This window comes from Corvus moneduloides, chromosome 6, assembly GCF_009650955.1.
Source record: "Corvus moneduloides isolate bCorMon1 chromosome 6, bCorMon1.pri, whole genome shotgun sequence".
NCBI classification, from domain to species: domain Eukaryota; kingdom Metazoa; phylum Chordata; class Aves; order Passeriformes; family Corvidae; genus Corvus; species Corvus moneduloides.
This window is the reverse complement of record NC_045481.1, coordinates 24030681-24048706: the sequence shown is the minus strand read 5'-3', so window position 1 is coordinate 24048706 and position 18026 is coordinate 24030681. Positions and strand designations below refer to the sequence as shown.

Sequence of the window (18026 nt, the reverse complement as noted above, 5' to 3'; positions counted from 1 at the left end):
CAGAGACCAGTGCTTCTTCACACACCTGCACAAGTGATTTGAACCAGCATAAACAACTCAGGTAAGTGCTGTGCTACTCCCACTGCAGATTCCACCAAAATTCCCCAGGCAGTCAAGATGCAAGTTCTGAAGCAGCCAAACTCATCTGGCCTAGAAGGATGCAAATGAAAGGAACTTATGCGCCTACATGTCTCCATATTTTAATATCTACTCAACGATTCCCCATTGTTGAGCTGATGATGAGTCAAAGGACTTCCGAGATTACTGAGTATCTTAAAGTAAAACAGAATCAAGCTTTATGATTCAGTTCCCTTGGATTACCAAAGCAGCATCAAGAAAAAGTGGTTTTTGAAATTAGTGGTTCTGCATTTATGGTTACCTTTGTTGGATTGTATTGGATCAGGAAACATGGCATGCTGCATCAAGAAAACTTTCTTGTCCAATCATCCAGGAGCTACTCTGGCAGTCACACTCTCACCACCTAAGCTGGGACCAAAACCCCTTCCCTGTGGGCAGCTCCAGTGAGCCTGACTCCCCACACACCCCATCACACTGTCAGACAAGGTTTCCTTACCATCTCAACCACAGGTTTCCCATATCAGAGTCGCAGTGGTCCCAGTCCTTAAAATAATTTAATATTAGTGAAGTAACTAAATAACAGCTTGAGCTGAAACCCTGGGTTTTTATACCCTCACAGTCTAAACATGGGAACGTTTGGGGGTCCTTGGCTCCTGCCATGCCTCTGAGTGTCTGGTCACCTGGCTGGGCCACAGGTCCCTGAGCTTGTCAAAGGGTCAGCAGTTCACAGCCTCCTGCCTTGGACTCCAGCCACCCAGAGTGCTCAATCTGCATCTTACACTGCAGCTGCAAACTGAGCCACCTGCACTGAATATATTCCTCAATCGTACAGTGAAATGGTCTATTACTGTTACTGTTGCACAGCCATTTAATCAGCTTTTTGGGATTGTGTTAAAAAATTCAGTCTTATGAGCTATTACTTTCAGTTTTGTAGGCTTGAATAAATGAATCTGTCTAAAGCTTCAGGCCACCACAACTATGGCCAAGTGGTCTGATATGATAAATTCCAGACTTTCTAGGTTCCCTGATACAATGCATCTGCAGGGCCAATATGGCGCTGAGGCAGCCCAGCCTCCAAGGCTGCTGATTCTGGGTGTTGAATCACAGTTTTCCCTGCCTTGTACAACAGAAATGTGCTTCAGCTTGACTGAAAACTGATTTCGACATGCAGGCTTTTGTTAATATGAATGCAGTGCTTGCAAGTTGATGGGATAATTACCTCAGAAAGAGACATGCATCTAACTTGCTTGCAGACTTTATGGAGTTACCAGGTGGCTCCAGCAGGTAGCTGGTCAATAGTCTTTTTGCTGAAGCACTAGGCCGTCAGTATGACTCCAATGCATTGCCCTCCATGAGGCCCTTCATTGCACATTTAAAGCTGAGGAAGATAACTATTGTTATAAACATATATTATAGTATTGGCTTATCGCAAAGTATTAAGGTAGATACTATATAATGTTAGAAATGCTTTTTGCTGTGTGGATGTAGTTTTCTCTCGTTTTAGCAAGAATGTTAGCAAGTGTGAGCAAGTAAGATAACCTCCAAGCGAGCAGAGGATGAGGCCCAAGGAGCTGCTAATCAACACTTTGTCCAGAGAACAAAAGGGCCCAAAGGCTGCTCCGCTGGAGAACGGGCGGCCAGGAGGGTCCGAGAGCCGCTATCACCGCTCTGCCCGGGGGGCAAAGAGGCCCAAAGCTGCAATCAGCCCTGACTGTCTGGAGAATTAAGAGATCCACGCCACCATCGACTCTTACCTAGCGGGCCCACCCCCAAGAATCAAAAGAAATAAAACCGCAAGGCCGAAGACTGCGCATGCTCTAAAAAGGCGGACCCAGAACAGTTCCTGGAAAAGTTTTAATATGAATAGAGAACAGACAGTAAAAATGGTATAAAAAGGACTCGCCTCGAGCATCAGGTGTGCTCTTGGCAGAGCGCCAAGGCACCCGGCCGTTATCCCTTTGCTTTATTTTATGTGTCTCTTATTGTCTTTATATTAAACTCTTTAAATTCGAACAGGAGAGTGAACCTCGTTTTTCACACTATGAATCTTTATGTTGCAGATCAAATTTTTCAAATTTTCTGAAAGGCAGGGAAGCCATATTGCCCATCTTGGAGGGGCTGGAAAAAATAAACCATTCCAAAGTAGCTGAAGGCAGGAGATGACAGCCATTTACCAGGAAGTTACCACAGGTTTTTGCACAGTCCATCGTGGATCAGTGCTCCAAGCACACCATGGCTGTGCTCGAAGGGAGCCTCAAGAAACCTGGTTTTGTCAGCTTTGACAGCCACTGTTGGGTTACTTCCATATCACTGGGGTTCTCGTTGCCAACCAGCATCAGCACCAGCAGTGTACCATGAGCAGCTGTGCTGGCATGGGAGTCAGGAATCACATGTGGCTCCAAAGCTACCTGCTGGCCGTAACTGAGTTAAACTTTACTGGACCTGAAGGTCACTGGTTCTGCTGCTAATGTCAAAACCAGAGGCTGCCAGCTTCTTGAGGTGCTCTGTCCTGGTTACCTACAGATAACAAGCTAAAACCAATGAGCAAGTTTTTAAAATTAGTTAGTCCTTTCTTGGTTTTTTAGGTACATTGCAAAGACGTGTATGTCTCTGGAATTACTAACTTGGTATGTCATTGGTGAGGTAGTGTGAACTCTGGAGTTTTCCATCACAGACAGAACAGACAGAGCAGCAAGTCAGAGCAAAGCAGAAACAGAAACAAAATATTAGTAGGAAACCGGTGCTTCCACGTGTGCTGTAACAAACTGGGATAATGCGTCTTCCGTGTTGAAAAGAGAAGTTTAGCACATTGAACGGGACCATAAGCTTCCGGCATAATCTTCACCTGTACGGTAACAATCCATGTAAAAAAAGGTTACTTGAAGAGGAATCAGGCTGCAGCTGAAGACTGCAGGCCTGGTAGCGATCCCAACGGAACCGGGGAAAGCCCCAAGCACCGAGCTGTGCTGTTTCTGGCGGTGGTGGAAACAGGCGGCCGCGGCCGGTAGCGTTGCCCCGCCCCGCGCTCGCCCCGAGCCCGCGCGGTATTTCCGGCCGGGGCCCGTCACGTCCGGGCGGTGGAGATGCCGGTAAGGCGGGTGGTGAGGGGCGGTCCGGCTGCTCCTGCGGGACTCGCCGACCCCCGTGGGGTGCGGGAGCCCAGCCAGCCGCGGAGTCTCGCGGCCCTCCCGTCCCTCCTGCCGGGACTGCCCCTCACGGCTGCGGCCGGACCCGCGCGCGGGGGCGGGTGGCACCTGCCCCGCCAGGCCTCGGCGCTCCGTCTTGCCCCCGTTCCTCCCCAGGCCTCGCCGGGCTCCTCCCGGCCGGAGCGTGGGCAGCCGGGCCTGGCAGCTCTGGCTCTTGTCGCCGGGGGTTGCTCGGGGCCCGCCCTGTCGGTACGGGCTGACAGGGGCAGCGGGTGGACACGGGAGTATCGCCGGGCCCTGGCTCGCTGCGTGCGGTGGGCTGAGTTACTCTGCGCTCGCTGTGTGTGGCGTCTTGCCCCTTCACGGCAAGTGAAGTTCCGTGCTGCAGTGCTGCTGTCAGGAGTGTGAGAGGAAGGCTTTTAGGTTCTCTTTTTAGCTGATCCAGTATTCTTGTTATTTTTTAATATAGTCGATAGATTGGTAGTTGTGATGGAAGGGGAAAGAACTGTATGTAGTTCACTTTTTTCTCCCATCAGCAGTGTCTGAGTGTTTTCCCGGTAGGCAAGAAAAGCTTGTTCTCTTGTTCCCCTCCTTCTAGCACAAATATCATATGGGTATTTGTGAAATAATTTCTATTTATCTGGGCTCATCAAGAAACTAAATTTCTGATTCTGTGAAATATCTCTGACTGACAGTTCCTGCTGACAGGTTGTTTGTATATGGTTCCATTTTATCAATAATTTGGATAATTCCACTGTGTTGTGGGCTGGGAATTCAGCTTCTTCATCTCTTGCATGCTTTACGTGATTTGCAGTTAATCCCGTAAGTTTCCAAAGCAAACAAGGCAATTTTCCATTGAAAATTAGTAATTGGAAAGAAAATATGGTAAATAACATCCTAACACTGTGAAATTAATTATTAAAGGCTATTTTGTTGATTCAGTTAAAACAGAAATTCAGGACTTCAGTAAATGAGTTTTACTAATACTTCAAAGTATATTTTACAGTTGCATCAACACATGTTTACTTCTGTTTGCTTTGCTCTTGCTTTTCAGCTCCTCTTTCTTTGTATTTCCTTTTTTGTTGTTTTAGGTTAAATTAATTATTTGTGCAGCAGAGCTTCTTGCAGAAGGACCACCACACTGGTTTGCACTTAGGAAAATATGAAAATAATCAGGGAGTGTTGTTCTCTCTGAACTGAAAAAAAAAAAAAAATCTGTGCCTTGCTGAGAACAGCTGCAGGAGTTGGACACTTGAATCAATGTTATCGGATGAGTTAGAATCCAAACCTGAGGTGAGCAATTATGAACTGCGTTTGGTTCCCAGGAACATTTGTGGGTAACATTTAGAGTTGAATGAGTTTACTCAGATTGCTGCTTACGTACTAATCTTCCAAATGTTTTCAGTGGCATCTTCTAATGCTTCCATGCTTTGATTTGAATGGTAAAAAATTAGAAAGTATTGCAGGTTTTTTTTACCTCCTTTCAGCCAGTATTCTTTCCTGTTCTCAGGTTACCTTTTTTTTCCCACTGTTATAGCATTCTTTCTGTTACGAGAATAAAATAAAACAATCTGACTATTTCTTTCCTGCAAACCAAATTGACTTTACTTGGTTTTGGACAATCTGAATTATTCTGTTAGCATCAGTCAGTCCTGTTTTTCAAAGTACTCGTGTTTCCATTAAGCAGTTGGCAGAAGTGGTAGGCAGCAGCACACAGGGGATCCTGGTTGCTCGGTGTGAGGCTGCTGGACTGTTCTGGGTTCAGCTGGTAGCACAGCTGGGCATAAATTGCAAGGATGTGTGCATGCACAGCTGGCCACAAACACAGATGAAGCATGAACATACACATTATCACATGCACAGGTAAGGCATGAAGAACAATGGTTGGCCAGTGGGCTATGGCCGTGCCCTCATCACTTGACTCTCATTCACACTCACATTCACACGTCTCTGCCAGGCCTTCTGCCCGAACCCAGGGCTTTTTAGCCAGTTTCTGGCTGGAGTATTTTTGGGTTTTTTCCAGTCTCTGGTAGCTTCCTACTTGCATTAGTCAACTAGAAGCTCACTAGCAGTGGACTCACTTGTGAGTAGAATATTTAGGAATATAAGTTAAGTAGATAGGTGGGACTGCAGCGATCAGGCATAGCAGTGTACTGACTAGCAGCCAGCAAACATATCATTTGAGTCTCTTCTCTCCTCCTTACCCCTGGTTTGTCATTTATCCGCCTTGATTCCTCCTTTGATCCTCCCCCTAAACATAGTACAATAAGATTAACACACCCTGCAGTCCTTTTTATACTGGGTAGTGAGTTTGGCCTGTTGTATAAGACCCATTCTGATAAGCTGTAATAGCTTTGTTTTCTTACCAGTTAAAATTTCTGGTTGAAGCTTTTCAAGGTGTCACTGTAGCAGTGGCTCACTAATCAGTTGCTGTGGAGTTCTGAGTTGTGTTACCTGTAATGTGCTACATACAAGTGTCTGCAATGTGTTACATTCAACACCACCACCACCTGCTGCCTCTCCTTGCCTTATTTTTCAGGTTGAATGGCCATCTCTGCATTTCCCCACTTAAAGATACAGGGGTTGTATCACTTAGTGACCTTGCTTTTCCTGGTTTTCAGCTTTACCTCTGCAGACAGCTAAAGTCCTAGAGCAGAGGACATAGTACAACTATGAAGTTCCTTTTTGGGGAGTTTACAAGTCTTAATTGAATTGTTTTTATTGAGTCTTGTTTCTAGCTCTTTTTCAGTCCATAAGCAATACAGCATGTATCTTAAACTAGTACTCTGAGAAGAATGATGATTACGTGCTGGTAATTCATTACAGCCCATGTGATGTGTTAAGGTATTTGTTTCTTAACAGAGCAGCCAAAGCCCTTCCAGTCACACTGTTCAGGAAAAGTAGCTGCAAGTTTGTAGCAGCCCTGAGTAGTCTCAGCATGATCTGCAAAGAATTCCTCTCTTGACTTGTCATTGACATCTCATATATTCTATAAAATGTTTTCTGAGTTCTGAACAATAAGGTAATTGTTACTTTTGTCTGTGAATGGGTGGATTCCCTTGGATTACTTCTGGCAGCCAAGGATCAGGACAGTTGGGATACTCGTTTCCTCATTCCTCAAATAGGAGCTCTAACTGGGTCTTGTCTTTTGTCAACTTGAGTAAGGTATTTGTTAATTAGGCTTGTTTACATAATAGTCCTATTTCCTCATGGCAGAGTTGCATTTCCTTCCCAGCAAACCCACAATAAGAGTTGGCTGTTTATTCTCCATAAGAAACAGGCCTGGTACATAAAAGCTACAGTGGCAGTTGCAGAGGGCATCCTTTCTGTAGATGCTGTCTTCTAAACCATGTTCCTCTATCTTGATTGAGGCTATTTTATACTAAAAATTTTCATTTATTTCTATATATGCATACCCTCTTTATCTAGTTCTGATTATGGAACTTGAATGTTAAGTTAGTACTATTTTCTACTCCTTTGATGTGAACCTGGTAGATACCCTTTTTACACTTTTCTCAAATAGCAGTTCAAATATCTCTGAAAGTAAATCATGATTTTATATCCTCTGGTGAGCCATGGCACGACAATTCTTATAGCCACAGATGTTTCTTCATATACCCTACCATGTGAGAAATGTATTATGTAAGAGCTAGCTGTATTTGTGTGACATCTAGATAATAACAGTCAAAGCACTATGTCTCTGTTGCATAGACTACTTTGCTACTGGTTTTTGTCCCTAAAGAAGCAACCAACATACCATTAAATATTTAATGCTTGAGTAGAGGTGAATCCTCCTTTCATAGAAAGTTAGAGTTGCTTGGAGACAGTTTGTATGGACAGATGGATCTGCTCTTTTTTCTGGACTCCCTGCCCCCAAAGCTATGTAACTATCATTCTTCAGGGAACTGCTAAGATTTGCATTTTGCATGCTTTAAGGCTTCAAGGTGATTTAATACAATTGCAAGTATTTCCAGTCACCTCCACCATACTGGTCCAGTGCAGGGTGCTTTCTGCTCTTGGGGTAACTCTTAGCACAATCAAATGAATTACAGCTCTGTTCTGTAAGTTGCGTTAGTTACTGGAAAGAGGGTGAAGGGAGGTATTTTAGCCTCTCCTGTCTCTCTTCCTCAATGCTTCACAAGGAGAGATGCTTGTGATTTAATTAGTTCCCCAGAGGCTGTATGGGAGGAGGACATCCCAGTTTCTAGGTAACCAGCCTTCTGCCCTGCACCCTTCAGCTCCAGCCCCTCCTTTCTCCTCCCCCTCTGCTAAATTTTCTTTTGACCTCTTTATTTTGTTGTGGTTCACTGGTTAAATTTAGAACAGGAATGGTTTTGATTAAAGACATGGTCCCTGCTGCTCTGAGAATCTAGTCTAGCTGCCCAGCTGTCTAGTGGGAGGATAGGTTTGAGGTTCTGGAGAACGTTCTTGCTCTGGCCCTCTCAGCCACCTCTATTTCAGCCAAAGCAGCTGCCTGACACTTCTTGGCTTTTGAATTATCTATTATGGGACACAAACATAAGACAATCCATCCCAGGTGGCCATATTATCATTTGTTTCTGGTTTTGTTGTTTTGTTTGTTTGTTTGTTTTTTAAAGGATCTCTAGTAGAGATTCTCAGTTCTATAAACAGTTTTTTGGGTGTTTGTTGTGTTTTTTTTTTCCTCTCAGGTCAGGGATGTTATTCAAGTCTCTTGGTAACACAAACGTTCTGCACTGTTTGCAGTGATAGACCCTGAGATCATCCTGTCCAACTATTTCTTAACCAGCAGGGATAACAGTTATTTACTTAGTGACAACAGCCAAGAAATATTTTACATTTTTTAATATATTCACTGTCTGCATTATTTACAGAATTTTCAGTTATGTGGCATTTCAGCAGAAGTAGTTAAAGGAGGGTGTATTCAAGAAGATGATACGGCAAAGCAAAAATCAAGTTCTTTATATCAAGATGCAGCTGAACTTTGCCCTCCAAGGATTATATGTTCTCTTTGTATGATTCCCTGTTGTCCCATAAAAATTCAACCAGATTTGTCTGTCCCATGAAGTTTGAATCTCTTAAGTCAAAGGTGTCCTTTTGCAATATTAAAATCTATTTCAAATTCCAAGGCATGTCTTAGCTGTAGAGTAAAGCCACCTTGCATCTCTTATTGTTCCTTTGGTATTCTGCTAATATTCTGTACATTCAGTTCCCCTAACTATTCCTATTCTGGTGTCCCAAGATGACCTATCTGTTTTGGTTACAAATTCTAGCACTTTGGCCATATTGGATCAATCTCCCCTCCCTATGTAGGGATTCTACAGTCACCATCTCAGGAACATTTACCGCCCATCTGGGGCCTGTTTGTGATGCCAAATGTTATTTGGTTATGGGATCTGTCAAACTGTATCAGCTAGAATGTTCCTCCCTTCCTGGTCTTTCAGACATGAGACCACTGGACTATTCCCAGGTGGACGCAGAAGTGCACCTGGACCTGAACTGCAGAAATGTGCCTGTGCACGCACAGACAGTACAGACATTACGGCTGTGTGGCAGGATAGGGCTTTTACCAGCACACTCAAACACAAACGGCATTCCCGTGGAAAAGAAGTGCCACAAATGGCCTAATCCTGTCCCTACTTATCAGGTAATGAGACTTGAAATTTGCTAGCATATCACACGTGTCCTCCCTTGGCTGACATGCATACTTGTGGTCACACATCTGTCCAGTCTTTGCCAAACCTTGAGTCCTTCCAGTATCCATCTCCAGGCCCTGGGCTTTTTAATTCAGCCTCTGGCCAGGATCTTGTGTTTCCAGATTGTGGTTTTCTCTATTTCACAGGCTACGCCAGTGAATTTAATCAATGAATGTACTCAGAAACCATTTAGGAGCAAAAAGCATTAGAAAAGATGAGATAGACTCCAGTGGTGATGCAGGGCAGCAACCTGCAGCCTGTTAATGTGGTCAACCCTTATTATCCCCAGTCCATTTTCTGTTCCCAATAGTTGCTTCTCTCCTATCTACCTTGATCCCTCCCTTTCCTTGCCTGTGGTCCTTCGCCTAAACATCCATGAGTTTTTCACAGTCCCACTGTCTCCACTCAAGATATCTTAATACATTTTACCCAGTCCCAGAATTTCTCCTGTATTCCATAAGAAGTTTGCTCTTGCTGATGAGATATGTTCTGGTAACCCATGATAACATTGTTCTATTCCTTACAAAGTTTCTGGTTAAATTTTTTTCAAGGTCACACTCAAGTTATTTCTGTACTGGCCCATCCATCAGTGTCCCAGGAGTTCTGGGTCTTTTTACTCTCTCTTATCTGCAGTTTGCTAGAGTTTGTTAGTGTTTGTGTATCTGTGCATTTAATTTATCACCTGTCCTGTTCCTAGATTTCTGTGCTGAATAGCCAATTACCAGATAGCCTTATAATTTCCTATTTACTTTCAGCTGCAAAACCATATTACGAGAACCTTAAGAAAGCATGACACAATGTTTGTAATGAGTTCTTTCCTGTATTCCAGTTGCTGTAGTTGTCCACAAAGGTACTTGATTTTGAACAGGAAGGTTTAGGTAAAATCTGTCAAGATAAAACTAACATGAAAACTTTTTATTTTCTCTGAATTATTTGAGTTGGTGATTAGTTTGCTTTAGCTTATGTGAAGGGTGGTTTTTTTTTATTCCAGATTTTAATAATGAGCATGATTCATCTTTGTTTGTTTCCTTCTGCTTTTTTTGCCCTCTCATAATTCTCTGTGCTAGTTTGTCATTACTTTACAAAGCAAATTAAAAGGATCTCTTTTCTTCTGAGCATCTGTTTGTGGTTGCTGCGTTTTGCTTTTCCCTAGTGGCTTGATGTTGCTAGTAGAAGCAGCTTGAAGTAGAAGGTTTAAAGCAAAGCTTTCTTCTTGTAGGAGGCAAGTTTCATTTAGGTCTTTTTGTATAAAAATAGATGAGTCCGTAAAACAAGTATTTTATGGTGAAGTAAGCAGCAGTAGGGCTCATCAACATGAAAGACAATCCAGTAATTTAGAACTATCTTAATGCTCACAGTTTTTAGGCCCAACTTCTTTTTTCTAGTTGCCTTGCTCGTTATTCTTAACTTCCTTTTTACTTCTCTTTCTCCTATTTTTTTTAATCCTGAATTAGAATGCATGGCCCTGGGGGAGGGACTGTCTCTTACTGCCTGTGTATTTTTTTGACAACATAAAATAGTTCCATCTTCTTACTAGGTCCTCTGGGTAATCTTAGATATAAGATGAAACAATTCTAACCTTTTAAACTGCCATCTGGCTTGTGGCCTAGTTCAAATGGCACATTGCCGTCTGAATGACTTCAGGACTTAATTTGTAGCTTCATAATTGTCAGTGATGACAGGCTGCTCCTAAGGGAGGGTGAGCAGGGAGTCAAGGGTGATCCCAGCCCAGGCAGTGCCCTCATTTACCAGGGCACAATCCTGCAGCACCTGAGCATGGAAGGCAGAGACAGGTGCTGGAATCCACAGCCCTCAGCCCTGGATAAGGCAAAGTGATGATCCAGGTCCAGGGTGTATCCAGAGTCCAGGCAGGAGCAGTAGGAGATGGGGCTGGAGACACAGATGCAGTAAAAATCTGAGGTTCATCCAGTGGACAGAGCTTGAGACAGGTAAACATACAGCACAACTCAGGAAGGGAACTGAGATTAAAAGGAGAGAGTGTGGGTGGGGGGTCCCAGAGGAGACCAATCAGGGCTGTTAAAGCTTCAGGGTTCCTACAGCAGCAACTTTTTGAGGTAAAAGTGTTTGAGAAAGCATCTGTATTTCTAGTATTTTTGTGAGAGGATATAGCGTAGAGAAATCAAAGCACAAAGTACTAAATTTTCTTTACTGTTTCTTTGATTTAACAGACTTTCTCTTGATGTAAGAGAGGCTCAAAAGGCTGGTGTGTGCCACAGGAATAATTTGGAACTGGATGCCAGTAGTTCTGAAAATTAAGTACTAAGACAACCACAGCATACAAATAAGAACAAAATTATCTGTAACTGTTGGGTTTTAATCACAAATATACGATGGGCATATCATGATTTTTTAGTCTCTTTCTTCTGACACTGATGAACCATCTCACTGCACAGACAATTCCATCTGGGCTCTGTGTGAATGCATGCTAAAATGTGTCACAATGAGGGTAGTAGCTTTCGAATAACTATCTTGTACAGTTTCCTTCTAAATGCCAAAGATAAAGGAAGTTTGCTACATACAGTTGTTTGCTAGACAGCAGCAGAATCAGCAGAATGCAGGATCTTTGTCAAGGAGTTTCTTAGAGATAAGGAGCTTGAGGTTTAACTTCTTGGTGTATTGTTATTTTCCATATTTCTTTATTCTGTGTTTAAAAAAATCCCTGAGAATGTGAGTAAAGGAGTTAATTTATTTTACAGAACTTAAAGGCAAATAAATAGAACCTACATGTGGGTTTTGAGCAGCATTTTGTCTGAAATGTGGAGTATGTGTCTTGGTGTGTTACAACTGGCCTCTTTCCATCTTTCTGAAGTTTAAATCCATACAGGGGAGGGATTTGAGACTGTTTAAAGAAGTTTGTGCAGTTCACAGAATTTGTTCAGTCCATTGCAAAAGTTGGACTGTGTTATCTCCTAACTCCCAGCAGCACTTCCTTTGTTAAATCAGAATATTTTAATATGGAGTGCTGTGGCACTGGTAACAGAAAAAAGAGAGTCTCATTTCTGGGTCTGCCTTGGAGGCGAAGAGGAGTCCAGCATTATACCTGGTATCAGACAAAAACTTGAGATGTTGTAAAAGGGATAGAATGAGTAAACAAGGCACATGCTTTGTTGCTCTGAACTAGATTAAAAATATGGGAAGACTTTCAGGGGTGAAAAAAGTAATTTCTCTGACTTCCTGTTCCTTTTGAAATGTCAGGTTCCTTTTTTATAACTCAAGTTTTTAGGAGTTAGCCAGAAGTAATTTTTGCCAGAGCTGACTGATGTCAAGGATGGCTAGATCTGCTAGACTGAATGACCTCTCACCTCCTGAGCTCATCAAGAAACATGAGGACAGCTCTTTAATTCTGATATTAGATCCAGCCACTTGTGAGGTTTAGTACCTGTTTGAAAATATGTGCGTGCACACACACTATACAGATGTGACTGGCAACAAACAGATGAACACAGGCTGAGTGCTTGTAGCTTTACCCTCATAAACAGGGGCAGCACGAAGTGCCTGATTCTGTGTTCGAGGGTTGCTGCCTGTGGAAAACCTTCATGGATTTTTTTTGGGATATATCCCCACACTTCTCATTTTGCTTGCTAACTAGGCTGGCTTGGAGTTCATTAGCATATGACACACACTAGAAACTGGTGTGTGCCACTGGAGACCCACTGTAGAGAGAAGGATCACATGGGAAGTAGGTAAGAATGGAGTTTAATGAGAAGACAGGATGGAGTGTGAGTTAGGCTGTGCCAGACAACTGAATTGACCAACTTCCTGCTTATATGCAATGGGCCTCTTTTATCCTTCCCTCTCCATTTTCCTGTCTTTGTTCTGCCCTGATCCATCTTGATCCTTTCCTTTTCCTTACTTTGGCTTTTCCCTTAAACAACACCTATTAACTCCTGTACAATCCCCCCAGATCTTTTGTCCAGTCCCAAATTCCTCCCCAGGGAATGCATCTCAGTTTAAGTCCTACACTTGTTAGTGCAATAGGCCCCCTTGTTTTGTGTAGTATTTTGGAGAGGGTTCCTTCTGTTAATCCCGTTAGTGGGTGGGTTGGTTGTCTATCTTTGATGGTTTTAGGAGTAGCTGATTTGGATGGGTAAGGCTGTCTCTGTTCTCCCCCTTGTCATCCCAACATTGTTTCTCTGATTGTTATCTGATTATTTTGAGTAGCCATATGATAGACATCTTTGTAACTAGTCTTTTGATTACTTTTTTTAATTTAGAAAAGGCCAACTGTCAGTTAAGTATTTAAAGACAATGATTTAAAAAAATACCTGTACCAAAGGCTGAGCATGGAAAACATTTACTTGAAAGGTTAGACCATAGTAAAGTATCAAGCAGTAAAACATTAATTAAAAAGAAATGTAGCCTAACTAGACTTACTCTGCAACAATCTAGAGCTGTTTATTAAATGCTAAAGAAATGAGAATTTTATAGGTATTTCAGAGATGACAAAGACAAACAATTCTTTCCTTGTATTAATGTAAATTGAAAAGCTTTCATTTATATCTGTGTATATTTGTGGTATTATATTCAATGTCTCCTACAAGACAGTCGTGGCTACTGGATTGACTGGATTTAGCACCTTTTTAAGTGATTTGTGCTGCTTTTGACCTAATCTTCAGTATGTTTTTTCAGCTGCTGGTTCAGTTTGTTCAAAATACTTCTATTCCACTGGGACAAGGACTGGTGGAATCAGAACCAAAAGACATCACCTGTCTGTCTCTGCTTCCTGTTACTGAGACCTCAGAATGCAACAGACTCATGTTGCCAGGTAAAATCTGTGTGACAGATCTTTGTGATCCTGCCCTTCATACAGCTGTCTTTACTTCACCACTCTGATCCCACTGTCTCTTGCTGATAAGACATTGCAGGGATGGAGGAGCAAGTTCAGCAGAGTGACTGAATCTTCTCATTTAATAGTGAAGTCTGACTAGTTAGAAACTTCCTTCTCCCTTCTCTCTCAAGTTCTGGGGTTTTTTTCCTAGAAAAATAACTTCATAGGTATCTTTTAGTCTATAGTGTATTTATACTTTTATTTACTCTGGTTTCACTTTTCCTCATTAGATGATGAAAGAGATCTCACTTCTCCAAGTCACACTAATTCTTCCAAAGATGTTTCTTCATCTGCTGTCTTGAGAAGTCTCCAGGTAAATGTAGGCCCTGATGGAGAGGAAACAAGGGCACAGAATGTACAGAAACCAGCTGAACTTCTGTCAACTCCAGAAACTTCTAGCTTATTGCAAGACCTCCAGCCCAGCGACAGCACTTCATTCATTCTTCTCAACCTAACAAGAGCAGGTAATTGTCCTTCTGTTTGTCATCTGGCTGGATATGTCTCAGCAGAATGCAGGAAATACAAGTACAACTCTGTCCCTGCTGCTTATGAAGAGGAAAGGTCATGAAATTAGCTGGGCATTATTGGATATTTTAGGAGTGTTTAGTCATCAACATCTTTCTACAATGTAGAGGTCAGTGGAGACTTTTTCAGGGCAGCTATTTCATCCATGCTATGAACACTAATCTCTGAGAAGCAAAAGAAATTTCCCTCTGTTACATTATTGTTCACAAATTTGTCTTTTCTAGGGCTGGGGTCTCCTGCAGAGCACTTGGTGTTTGTTCAAGATGAAGCAGAAGATTCTAGCAATGACTTTCTCTCTCACGATAGCACAGACAGCAGTACCCCATGGTTCCTACGAGTGCAAGAATTGGCCCATGACAGTTTAATTGCTGCCACTCGGGCACAGCTCGCAAAGAATGCCAAAGCAAGCAATAATGGTAGGAGAACCCCAGATTGTGTCTCAAAAGTTGAATGTTCCATACAAGACCCCTAGTTTCATGTTGTTTTTTCCTCTAATTCTCTTTTGCTTTGTATCAGTTATGACATCTTCAAATCATCAGTGACAGAATTATACAGGACAATTATGCTTCTTTTCTTCAATATAAATAGGCTTCTCATTTTTTCTCAGGGAATGAGCTCTAGTGGAACCATCTGTTCATTGTAGCCTACTAGTTCTCCAGGACATGTAAAGAATATCTTTTTTCTGACTGCAGCTGCTTGGTTTTCAGCTTTCATTTTAACTTTTAAGAGCCTATTCTTAATACGTACTGTAAGTTATACTTTTTTTTAGCTCCACTGAGTTTGGAGATCAGTTTTCTGGAGAATACATAATTGGATTTAGTCACATGCTTTCCAACTTAATTATTTTAATAAATAATTACAAGCAAATGCAGTATCTTATTTTAGCTAAGGTGTTTTTAGCTAATAGGTGATGGTTGGCTGATAATTAAAATTGATTATTTGATATTGTATAGAGACCATTTTTGCAATTTCTGGTGCATTGGCTTTCTATTCTTTGTGATAAGCCTTGTCTGGTGGCAGCTGATCTGATCCAGATGGCTCGTTTGGAATAGTTTATGGGCCTGGTAAGGTTTCAAGTCTGTGTCTGATCCCTGTTACAGGCTAGGCAGCAGCATGTTGGACATGCTAAACAGTTAGTAGCCAGATACCTGATTTACAATCCTGTGTCATACATGATGCTGTTTTTTCTATTAAATTTGACACATTATAGTAATCTGTATATTTTTTAGATTTTGGTGGGCTTTTTTTTTTCCCAGGTGAAAATGTTCATCTTTGCACAGGAGATGGGCAGCCAAAAGATTCAAGCCCCGTTCCTCATTTATCTCGTGTGGAAAGGAAGCTGAAGTGCACAGTTGAGGGCTGTGATCGGACATTTGTATGGCCAGCTCACTTCAAGTATCATCTGAAAACACACCGGTGAGCAGAGTGAAGCTATTTGTTGTTAGGGCCTTGAAAAAATGTGTTCTGTATTTGAAATAATGTTACATTTTGACATTGACAAGCTGTGAAAACCTGGCATTATTCTTATAAATACTGCATCTGTTGAGTGCTTTAAGTCTATTATGCTGAAAAACTTGGATTAGATTTAGATAATTTTTGCAGGTCCTTGTTGTGTTTGGTTTAGAATTTTTGTATTTTAACAGATACTCATATTTAATAAAAGAAACAAGTCAACTGTTCACTAAAAAAAGCGTTACAGTAGCTGGTAATGAAACAGCTTTTTGTTGCTTTCCAGAAATGACCGCTCCTTCACCTGCCCAGCAGAAGGTTGTGGAAAAAGTTTCTACGTCTTGCAGAGGCTGAAGGTGCACATGAGAATTCACAATGGTGAAAAACCCTTTGTGTGCACAGAACTGGGCTGTGGTAAACAGTTCACAACAGCTGGAAATCTGAAGAACCACCTACGAATTCACACTGGTGTGTTTTAGACCTCACCTATTTGTGGTCTGCTGAGGTGGGGTCTTTCCTGAGGAATAAACCACTTCCTCCTCTGTCCTCAAACTATTGAAAGTCTTATGTTGTTTACCTCTGCCCTCCATTAATGTCCATTTTCTGTCAATTCACATTGATCTATAAGTCAGGTAAATCAAGTGCTAATCTCTTTTACTACCCTGTATAATTTCACACAGGTTTTACCCTTCAAATACTGTGTGGGGATGCTGTACTCTGCTCAGACACATACTCTGAAGATTCCCTTCCAGTTGTGTGATGGAGGGAGGGGTGTGTGGAGCTAGACTGTTACCAACAGAATAGTTAGTGAACATGACTTCTGTAATTGTGTTCTGTAAAGAGGTTATTTGACATTCCTGAAAGGCTCAATAGCTTAGATAGTAGGAGCTGTACTGACATCTGCATGACTGACTAGCTTGTGTTACCTACGCTGCTTGTAGAATGACTACATTTGGGACGTCTAGGGAAATGAGGAATGCAGTGGAATGAGTAGCAAAGAAAAGTAGAAAAAAGCATTAATTAGAAGACAGCATTTTGGTGTACAAACTGCTCTGTTTGTGCTAATGCTAATTTGGGATGTTACTGTATGCTGGAGCCTGTGTACTCTCAATTCATGCTCAGCTTTTTATAGTAAATAAAACAAGAACCTTTATTTCATAGTGCTGTATTTTATACATGGTTTGTTTATGATATCTCCTCTGGAGAATATGATCCTGCCTTGTCAGTATTTTTAGAAGTTGGTGTAGCAGCCAAAGTGCTTTAGGTGTTTTTGTACTAGAAAGTTGTTTGAGAGAGGCACACAAGTTACTGCTGAAATGCCTAGCAATTTAATAGTGACCAGCAATTTAATTAATGACCAGCAAAGTTCATACTGAATATTCTGGTGGTTTTGTTTGTTTAGTTTTTTAAGCCTCAGGGTTATCACAACACTCAAACAAATGGCCCAGTTCAAGCTTCTTGGAATATTGTTAGAGATTCCCTGATGGCCTCGGAAGTAGCATTGTATTACAGTTGATTAATGTTTCAAAATAACCTTGACAAGTGTGAGAGAACAAGGCCTCCTTGATAAAATGAAGTTACAGATTATGTGGGTCACCAGCAGCTGTTTGTGCCTTCTGCCTTACTTAAACACGACCGTATGGTATGTGGTTTGTAGATACACATGGGAAAAGGCTGCTATTTTAAAGTATGTGCAGTCTAGCTAGAACACATGGTTTGGGGGCAGATGTTGGGATGTAGTTAAAAATTGTATATACCAATAATAAAATTTTGAATGTGTAGTAACAGCAGCCTTTTTTTTTTTTTTTTTGCATTTTTCTTTTGCACTTAAAGCTCCCAGCCAAGGTGCAGATAAAGTTAATAGGCCCAGCTGATACATGCACAATCCTCCCTGATAGAGTGAGCATTCTGCAACCAACAGAGTAGTAGCTTCTGGAAGAGTAAATAATAACTTTCTAAGCTGCAAATGGATCATGTGCAATTAAGAGTTTGATCAGACCAAAGGTGTTATGAAACTGTGGGTGTAAATAGATCTAGGGTGTCTTACAGATGGAACTGTGGGCTGTTACTTAGGTCAATGGTAGTTTTCCAAAATTTTAAAGATTTGTAGCAAGCCAGAAAGTACAATCAGGGTTTGAGACTCTGCTACATATTTCAGCTTTGTAACACCAACTGGAACATGCTGTGTTGATCCTTTTTGCTCACAGCTGTCAAATGCTATTGTAGATAAGACGCTAATAAATGAGCTGTAGGGAGAAGACTTCTAAAGGCAAAGTCACAGTAGAAACACCTTTAAAAACAGGT

The 18026-nt window shown here is 41.7% G+C and overlaps 1 protein-coding gene across 3 annotated transcripts in view; it reads left to right on the top strand.

Moving 5' to 3' along the window:
- The first annotated feature begins 3085 nt into the window (after positions 1-3085).
- Positions 3086-18026, top strand: part of ZNF410 (zinc finger protein 410) — a 19532-nt gene continuing 4591 nt past the window's right edge. Inside the window, exons 1-7 of one of the 3 annotated variants that reach the window (XM_032111678.1) lie at positions 3086-3167; positions 4316-4517; positions 13550-13685; positions 13979-14212; positions 14498-14689; positions 15554-15689; positions 16009-16190. In XM_032111678.1, the coding sequence (XP_031967569.1) occupies positions 4485-4517; positions 13550-13685; positions 13979-14212; positions 14498-14689; positions 15554-15689; positions 16009-16190 (913 nt within the window). In that variant the 5' untranslated portion in view covers positions 3086-3167; positions 4316-4484. Of the gene's footprint in view, positions 3168-3624; positions 3648-4315; positions 4518-13549; positions 13686-13978; positions 14213-14497; positions 14690-15529; positions 15690-16008; positions 16191-18026 lie in introns of those variants that run through there. The other 2 variants (XM_032111676.1, XM_032111677.1) reach the window with 2 other exon arrangements.